Raw genomic sequence first — 9,577 nt, 5'->3', positions numbered from 1 at the left:
TACACACTTAATAGGGTATCTCACCCTACAGGAGAGTAGGGGGGACAGGGATGAGTGGGGGGATGATGGAAGGGAGGGCAGGCTGGGGGTATAGGGAAGTTGGAAGCACCCACTTTTGAAAAAGGATGGGATCAAAGTAGAGAATAGAACAAGTGGGAGATGGGATAGGAGGGAGGGAAATATAGTCAGTCTTTTACAATATATCTACTATGTTAATGTTTTGCATCAGCTACACATGTACAACCTATACTGAACTGCTTATCTTCCCAGTAAGGGTGGGTGACAAGGGAGGAAGGGAATGAATCTGGAATTCAAAGTTTTAAAATCAAATGTTTAAAAAAAATATATATATATATAGTATTATTAATACTATTTTACCTGTAATTTGGAAGTAAGATATAGAGGCACTGGGGCATAGCGATCTACCATGCCCTACTGGAAAAGTCGAAGGGGGGATGGGGGAAGATATAGGAGAGAGCAGATTGGAGGAGGGGATATCTTGTGGGATTGCTATTTTGGGGTGGTGGGTAGGGGAAAAACGGGGAGAAAATTTGTAACAAAATCTGGCGGAAATGAATGATATAAATCAGAAATTAATAAAGCATTTGAAAAAAAAAACTGAAGTTCTCTTCTACTCTACCCTTTCCCTCATTCTCCATCTCCAGTCAGTAGTCTACTCTAATCAAACCTACTTCCACAATGTATCTCACATCTGATCCCTTCCTTTCGCTCATACCACTTACCATCTGACTTATTTATTTCCTTAGAGCCTCTTTCACTCTGGCCTGGGATACTGTGAGAGCTTCCTAATTAGTCTCTGTTGCAGGTTTCAACTGACACAGGTCAGTCTGATGTTCCAGGTAAAGATTTAGAATAAAGGATGTACTTATAGACCTTCTGACTATTAACAAAAGGTTTATTTAGACACAGAAGAAATGGTATATTTAGGAAGGATGCAGCGACATTGATTGAGGTGGGAGCAGCATCCCTGCCTCTGCAGGGGCCACTGGTGAGAATCTTGGATTGATTTTTCTCCTGTGCTGGATTTTGCACTTAGGCTACTAGGAAGTTATGTTCCCTTGGTCAGTTAAGTCATAAAGGATGGTTTCAGAATATCTTAAGGAAAAACTGCTTGGCCTTTGTGGCGTATGGTTTTAGGATACTGCTCCTGCTATGGTATTCCATTCTCCAACTTCTACTCTCTCCAATTCATTCTCCACACAGGTACCAACTTAACCATCCCTAAAGCATTTGAAATGGGAATTGATCAGAGGACCTCTTAAGCAATTTGATGAATCCTGCAATCAACAAGACACCTTCAAGTCTATGCCTGAAGAGTACTTCCAATGAAGGTAAACATGTGACCTGAATCCTTCCTGAGAGGACATTCAACAATGAATGGAGACTTCTCTAATTGGTTCCCAATGACTATGACTACCTAAATGATGCTGACTGAGATTTAGAGGGGAAAAATCATTCCATACCCCATCAATTCCCCACCCCCAATAAAATCTAGTTGAAAAGTGGCTCCAACCCTTTTCCTGAGGCTTTCTCTCTCTTGGTCTTTTAGACTTGAATGTTGAAAGGGAAGGAGGAAGAGATAGCTCTTCTGACAAGAGTCCATCCCTTCTTCCTTTCAGGGATCAGTTATCTTGGAGGTAGTCACAGTCACTGAAAACCCATCAGACGGGTCCTCTCTGTCCTCTCAGCAAGGAGTCAAGGCACATGTGCCTCCAATGAAGGAGCCCTTCAGACAAACATCTGTGCTTTATAATCTCATCAAATTGATTGAAGGACTTAACAAATAGACCAAGGGCTACCCAGACCAACCCACTTTACACATTTGACTCTGTTACTCCCCTATTCAAGAAGCTTTAGTGGCTCCCTATTGCTCCCAAGATAAAATACAAATTCCTGTTTGACATTCAAGCCCTTCACAATCTGATTCCCACCTATCTTTTCAGAGTTATTGCACCATAGTCCCCTTCATGTACTTTTATATTACAGCTAAATTGTCTTTCTTGCTGCTCCTGGGACATGGCATTCTCTCTTTCACCTTTGCACAGACTGTCTCCCATGTCTGAAATGCTCTTCCATTTCTTGGAATCCCTCCCATATTAAAGGCTTGGCTCGAATGCCACCTCCTACCCAAAGCCCTTTCCTCATCTTCCCAGGTGTTAGTGGCTCCCTCCCCTCCAAAATTATTTGGTACATATTTTGTATTTACTTATCTGGGTATATATCGCTTCCTTCAGTAAAATGTAAGCTCCATGAAGGCAGATACTATTTTTATTTTTTGTTTTGTTCTGGTAGCCCCAGCTCTTTGCAAAGTGCCTGGCACATCACTTAAAATTTAGTGAATTAAATTAAATTGAATTTGGGCCTCACTTTTCTCACCTTGTAAAAGGTGTATTTAAAGGGCCACATAAGCTCTAATATCTATTTTACCTATGTCCTTAGATGAAAACATGACCACAATTATGTAGCTATAATAAACAGAGACAGTCATTCATTACCTGATGAAACCTGTCATTCCGGTCATGTTTACTAGGCAGCAACTGCCAGTTTCTTGTGGGCAAAACTGGCTGTATTCCTGTGAGGAAGCCTGTGCTTTATATCTTTACATTCGACGTTAAAAGGAGGACCTAACTAGAGGTGGAGCAGTGGTCTTGCTTCTGTCCTGAATTCTTCATCACCTAAAAGCAGTTGATTCTCTGGCTACTCTACCCTTGTCAACATGAAGTTCCAGGTAAGCAAGGTCAAGTCATCAGACAGCAGTTCTGTCTGGCCCTTTTCAGAGACCAAAACATAAGCAACTATCACCATGCCAAGGATGGTGTTGGGGATGAGCATAGCACTTTGGGGGATAGGACAGACAATATTGGGTGGATTTTTTCTCTTTGATCAGTTTGTTCTACTTGTTAAAACTCCCTCTCTAGCTTCACCTTTCTGCAATGCTTCTGCCTTAGCCTAATACACCAGCTTTTACCTTGGTGTGTGATTTTAATCATTCAATGTCAATGAACATTTATTAAGTGTGTGGAGGGCACTACATAAATTGCTGAGGCAGATAGATGAAATACATCACAATCACTATCCTTGAGAACAAGACACATTGGTGATGGTCAGCTTTGTTTTGGGGGCAGTTTTCCTATGCAATCTAGAGAGAAAAACTCAGGATGGGGAGGTCAAGACAACAAGTTTGATTATGTTCAACATAATCTAAGAAGGAAAAGTGATAACACGGTACGATTCAGAAACATTTCTAACAAGATAATGAAATATTTACTTAATTGAATTTAATAAGTGAATGTCATTGATTTTCCCTCTAAATGGAATCTACTATAATCTGACTTTTTAATATTGAGGTCAAGAGCACAGTAAGGCATTGAAAGGAAAAGCAACTCATGTTGAGGCCTTCAGTCTATCAATTCCTCAAGTTTTCTCCAGGTTATATCAAATCTCATCAGCACCAAATTCAAGGGCATAGAGTAACATGAAGTGAGTTGATGATGACAATGCCAATTACTTTATCAAGGTTGGAATTCTTCTAGAATGACAGGTCAATCTAAGAATAATTATTTATGGCTAGCATTAGAATTTCATTCAAATTTTTTTTAAATTGATTTTTTTCATTATAAGCAATGATAAGGATGCTTCAACGCAGTAAGGTGGAAAGAGTCCTGGACTTGTAGTATGAGGACCCAAATTCAAATTCTCTCTGCCATTTACCATCTGGGTGGTCTCAGGCAAAACACTTAATCTTTCTGGGTTCCATTTCCTTCATTTATAAAATGAAGTAAGTGGATTAGAGAACTCCTAAGGTTTCTTTTAGATCTGAATCTACATTCTAAGATCCTTTAGCTGTTTAGGGGAAAGACTCCAGGGAATTAGGCATTAAACACAAAATTACTCATCATTCTATATGATCTTCTCTAGAGATACCCCAAAGCAATGGCAAGTTTTTAGATCTAATTTCACAGATCTATTCTTTAAATCCATGACTATTTTTTTTTCTTTTTGGAGGGGAGAGGGCAGGGCAATTGGGGTTAAATGACTTGCCCAAGGTCACAGAGACAGTAAGTGGTAAATGTCTGATTCCGCTTTTGAACTCAGGTCCTCCTGACTCCAGGGCCGGTGCTCTATTCACTGTGCCACCTCGCCGCCCCTCCCCCCCATGTCTATTTTATATGTGAACAATAAATAAGCAGAGAAACATCATTTACAAAAAAGTGGGCTTTTATTATTAAAAATACTTGGAAAGAACTATCCAAGTGACCCCAGAAATCTTCTTTGTACCCAGTCAATTTGATCAGACACAATACTGGCTCAGACTTCAAAAATGGGTAAAATCCAGCTGAGCTCTCCTGTGTATAAATTTTCAAAGAGGCTACTGCAGTTAAATCCTGATGGAACTGCTAGTGCCATTGGAATCAAGGGCTTAGGAGGTGCTATCAGCCACCCCATGTCTTCAAAAACCTTTCTTGTACCTCCATCAGTGAGCCCAACTTTTTACTGGGACTACATGCATGGCTCTGCAGAAAAGCCATAAGCATTACAGTAAAAACAGAACTGGGGAATGGGGGAAAGGGGAAGGGAGTATCTCTCTTGATTGCAATAGTGGAAGTTAGCAATTCTAAATGCAAGTGCCCACAGAGGCAGCATCTTTCCTTTGTAAAGCTGGGGGCTGGTACCTTGGGTTGCAACCATGGGCCACATCTGGTCAAGGCACATATAGTGATACTGCCCAACCTTGTTCATCAAAGGTGATGTGGGCTTATGTAGCTGCAAGGGCCTCAGTGATAGGTGAAAATTTAAAAACCAAACCAAAAACAGCCACTCAATTAGAATTAAACCTTCAAAATTTACAGTGGCTCCTGAAAATAAAGTGAGTAGATTCAAAATATTAAATAATGAAGTCCAATTCTAAGTATCTCAAGGTACTGTCAACTTTCCAAAAGGCAGGGATTTTCTCAATGCAGAACATTTTTTCAAAGCAAGGTTGAGATGGTCAAATTTCCAATCATCCAAAAGTTCTGGTCTTCACAGTAACCTCACCCTACCCTTCCCATATGTTCAATGTCAATCATGGCTTTGGATTCATCCCAGCTGGAGCCTGGATATCTTGCAGCAATACTGTGGAGCAACCTAACATTTTGGGGATAAGTGCTTCAGAGCTATGCTGCTACAGTTTCTCTGCATTTAACTTCTGGGTAGAAAGGAGAGGGAAGAATCTGTACTGCAGATCTTTACTCTGAAAATCCTGAATTTGTTCCTGTGACATATGTGTAGAAGTGGACATGTTTGATGGAGCCCATTTAGTTGTAGTCAAAAATTCAACACAGGTCTCAGTAAAGGCAATCCCTGGAGGCTAAGAGTTGAGAGCTAATGATCCTCTATCCCTCTGCTTATCTTCCCCAGCAATTACTAGTACAGAACCTGTGCCTGGAACTAAACATACCACCCAACTAATGGATGTTGGGAACAAACAGGTACCAGAGGAGTGGCGAGAATCTGTGTAAGACATGTCGGCAGCCAGACACACTCCCCTCCAACTGAACCCCTCCTGAATAGCACGGTGGAGTTTAGTTTCAAGTCACAGATGCTGGCATCAGAGTCCTGGGGAAACATTCTAGGGTATGAGCAAGGGAATCTGCTGCCCTGTGGGAGAACACATTACTAAATTCCCCTGGGAACCTAGGCACAGTAAGAACAGGGCACAATTTCAGCCTCAATACCAGTGATACTGCCTCTTAGAGGATAAAGGTGGTATTACACAAATTTCAGCACCATTATCATCATCATTCAAGATAGCAACACCTGGGATTCTCACTCTTGGCTGTACTACTTCCAGTTATGACCTTCATTGGAGATCTTCTAGACACAAGACCAAGTCATGTAATATTCACACAGCTGTGCCTGGTCCTCTGGCAAGGAGATGCCTTGGCCAACCAGTCTTCCAGCTCTTGGGATAACAGCAGCAAGCCTCATGGAGAAGGCAACTCTGGTTCCAAGAAGCTCAATAAGTTCCACATCCCAACTTCCTCCAGTTCTCAAACACATTATGCACCAAGAGCACTGAATTCCTATCTAATAGGAAGTTATCCATGTAGTTTACCCTATCCTAAGGACAACCACAGGACCTGCCTGAAATACAAGAGAATCCATTCAGTCACGGAAAAGGGAGTTCAATTAATCCTGATGTCATTGGATAAGACTATCTTGTTGTCCATTCTGGGTCACCTGACCTGGATCAGATGGTGGAGCAGGATTTGGCGTGTTGCTCTGCAGATATCGGCGGAAATCTTTAATCATGGGACGGAGGATCTGGATGAGGACACTCAGAGCTGCCTGGGTCCCTTCCATTGCTTGGGCCTGGCGCTCCTGAGCACAAGCTTGTACCTCCTGTGAACGACGAATCATCTGTAGGAGGTCGTTCTGTTGTTCTAAATGCTGAGCAATTTCCTTTACGTGCAGGTTGGTGACCCGCTGCTCCTGTATAAGTTTAGCTGAGTTAAGTGCAATACGACTTTTCAGTGCTTGAGGCTTGACAGATACATCCGCCTGGTGGGCCATCATCTCTACGGGTGCCTCAGCAGTCACTGTCGTGGGTGTCTCTGTTGTACAATACTCTACTACGCCATCCTCCAAAGTATGATAGGTGGTCTCAGTGGGAACTAAAGGATAGATCAAAAAAAAAGTTAAAGGTCTCCTAGAAAGATTAGCATCTGCTCCCAAAGAAACCAGCTGGATTTAGAACTGTGTAAGAGATGACATGTTTGAGGTGAGGCCACAGAACATATTCCCTTGGTGGGGGGGAAATCTAAAAGGTGACTAAAAGTTTTCATGGGAATAGGAGATAAAACAAAATACAAAAATATAAACTTCATCCTAGGTAGACTTATTGTAGCCCTTCTTACTAACCTCTCTTGTGCTTTTTCATCTTTTTTTTTTTTTTTTGCTAAGCAGAATATGGGAGCCAACATTTGCCAAGATGGAGGAAGCCACAGTGGTAGTCCAATTAACATAAAGTAAAGGATACTGGGTTGAACCAGCTGGGTAGAGTATTTAGGGAGGCCAGCATGGCATACAGTTATACTCTCTTACAGCTTTAATATTTATGACTAGTTCATGGAACACACACAGATCACTGTTCTGCTCCCTTCCTAGAACAGACAAAAGTCATCAACAGAGAGAATGTTGTCAAGGATATGTCAGAAGTTAGATTTGAACCTAGCTCTTCCTGACTCCAACCCCAGCACTCTATGTACTATACTTCCTCTAGACATATGAGGGAAAAGAGGTCTAAGAATGGACATTGTTAATAGTCATTAGACCCAAGTGCCCATCTGCAGTAAAGACCAACAGCATAACCAAGGTGGGCCCTTAAAGCAGCTGGTATTAAAGTTTTTGGGCTTTTTTTAAAACAAGAACCCTTCCTAAAAAGTATCCAGCCAAGCTGCTCAATACTTCACAAATGTGGGAAAAGTTCTGGATCAACAGTCAGGAGATTGGGATTCTAGACCCAGTTCTGCCACAACCCTTCTGTGTCACCTTCTGCAAGGACTTTCCCTCTGTGGGCCTCATTTCCTCTTCTATAAAATGTGGGGTGGTTGTACTGAATGACCACTAAGTGACCTTCCATCCTATTCTATGTCCTGTTGGACCCAAGGTCATCAACCTTGCTGGGACATCAACCTCTATTGGCCAGTTTATCCTTTTCTGTAAAATTAGGTGGTTGGCCTGAATGGCGCTCTAAGGTTCCTTCCAACCTTGCCATGCCATGATGCTATGGTTTCCCAAAGACCCTTCCCGCCGACCTCCTGCCCTCCAGGCGGTATGGGGCCACTCACTCTGTGTCAGGGTGACAGTGGCCGCAGCTGTGGCTGCCCCTAGGGCCACGGGGTGGATCTCAGCTGCGCCTGGCAGGCTGATGATGGTGGCCTCACCCAACAGGTTACAGATGCGTTGTTGCATGGGGGTCAGCAGGACAGGGGCCACCGAGGGGCCAGCGCCTCCAGGGCTCGGGCCAGGGCCACCGGGGCCCCCCTCCTCTGGCCCACCAGGGGGCTCACTGCCCTCCACAGCAGCCCGGACCTGGGCCACCTTGCGGCGGACCTCAGTCTTTAGGTCGGACCACTTCTTCTTGACCTCGGGCAGCTCCCGGCGGCACGTGGCCACGGCATTGACCCGCCTCAGAATATTGTGCCAGGCGGCGCTCTTGGCTGCCAGGGGCACGCCTGCGTTGAAGTGGTTGATGAGCAGGTGTTTCTGGCGCTCCAGTTCTTCCACGATGATCTCTACCTCACGCTCTGAGAAGTTCATCTTCCTCTTCTTGGCTGGTACCGCCATGGCCTCCCCAAAACCCCCTTCCCCAGCTCCCAACTCCTCCTCCTCTTCTTCGGCTTTCCGCCCCCAACAGGGGATGGACCTCCCCTGCCCACTGCCAAGGCCTAGGCCCAGGCCCAAGCCCTTGACAACCTCCGGCGCTACGCAAAGTGCGTACGGCCCGGCCTCGGCCGTCCGAACCTCCGTCAGGGAGCTGCGTAATGGCTTCCTGAATCTGCCTCTTCCGCCGGGGCGTGCGGAGCTCTCCTTCCCTCCCCTCCCCGCTGGGGCCGAGCGCCGGCTCTTCTCCAGGGTAACCTCGCGAGCCGGTTGGACAGGGAGCGGAGTTAGATGTTCCCATTGGCTAGTGTTACTGTCCGTCATGATTGCGAGCCACCCTACTCCTAGATTTGGCAGGTTTATTGGTCAGTGGTCATGTCAATCGAGTTAGGATGCCGTGCCTCCTGTTTCTTCCTGCTTCTCTATTGGATGTATTTTATATCATTCATTCACCAATATTCCACCAGCGCCCCGGATTTGTCCATTTTATTGGAGGACTGCGATGTTAGAGTACAAAAGCTCGGACTGCTTCAGGAATTATTGGCAAAGGTCCACGCCAATTTTACTCTTTGTCCCGCCCGGTTGGTCCACGCCAATTTTACTCTTTGTCCCGCCCAAAACCGGAATTCTTCTTTGTCATTGGTTTTTACATTTGTTACTCAAAAGATAGTGGCTTCCAGCTTGGAAGCTACACTCTTTCTTACTTTTTTCTTTCTATAAGTCGAAATTTTCCTTGGGCCAATTCATTTGCTAATCACGGAAATTCGACCTATTGTTGAGGAAAGCCCACTTCAAAAACCTAGTCAGGCAATTAGGAAACCCCACTGGGGTTTGAATCTCCCCCTAGCAAAACCTTACGCTTATTGGGCCAAACTCGGGGGTGGGGCGTCGATCCCGGCACCTCCTCCTAGGCCCCGCCTCGTGCCGGGATCGGTGTTGGGGATTGGCCGCTGAGGCTGGGTGGGAAGGAGGTGAGTTGGCGCGGGGCGGGACTCCCGGAAGCGCGCGGGCAGCCTGTCGGAGTCTGGCCCCGCCCAGCCCGTTTGCCGGCGCTTTTTCACTTGAGTAGAAGCCGGCGAGTTCCTCAGGGCGCGCGCGGGCTGGGGCCGGGGCCGGGACGCTGATCCCCGCCGTTTCCGTCTTCGCGCCCCCCCCCCCCCCCCCCCCCCCCCCCCCCCCCCCCCCCCCC

At 45.3% G+C, this 9,577-nt stretch overlaps 1 protein-coding gene across 1 annotated transcript; it reads right to left on the bottom strand.

Moving 5' to 3' along the window:
- Nucleotides 1-4,221: 4,221 nt before the first annotated feature.
- NAIF1 (nuclear apoptosis inducing factor 1) lies at nt 4,222-8,607 on the bottom strand. The gene is made up of 2 exons (XM_069069529.1): nt 7,854-8,607; nt 4,222-6,677 (listed from the first exon to the last, which is right to left on the bottom strand). Exons 1-2 carry the CDS (start codon nt 8,350-8,352, stop codon nt 6,205-6,207), a joined length of 972 nt encoding a protein of 323 aa, XP_068925630.1. The 5' UTR covers nt 8,353-8,607; the 3' UTR covers nt 4,222-6,204.
- Between the last annotated feature and the right edge of the window lie 970 nt (nt 8,608-9,577).

Source organism: Petaurus breviceps, unplaced genomic scaffold (assembly GCF_028583685.1).
Source record: "Petaurus breviceps papuanus isolate PSGF00001 unplaced genomic scaffold, PetGlider_PUasm1.0 90779, whole genome shotgun sequence".
NCBI lineage: Eukaryota > Metazoa > Chordata > Mammalia > Diprotodontia > Petauridae > Petaurus > Petaurus breviceps.
The sequence above is the reverse complement of the archived record's forward strand: the minus strand, read 5'-3'. Positions and strand labels throughout refer to the sequence as shown.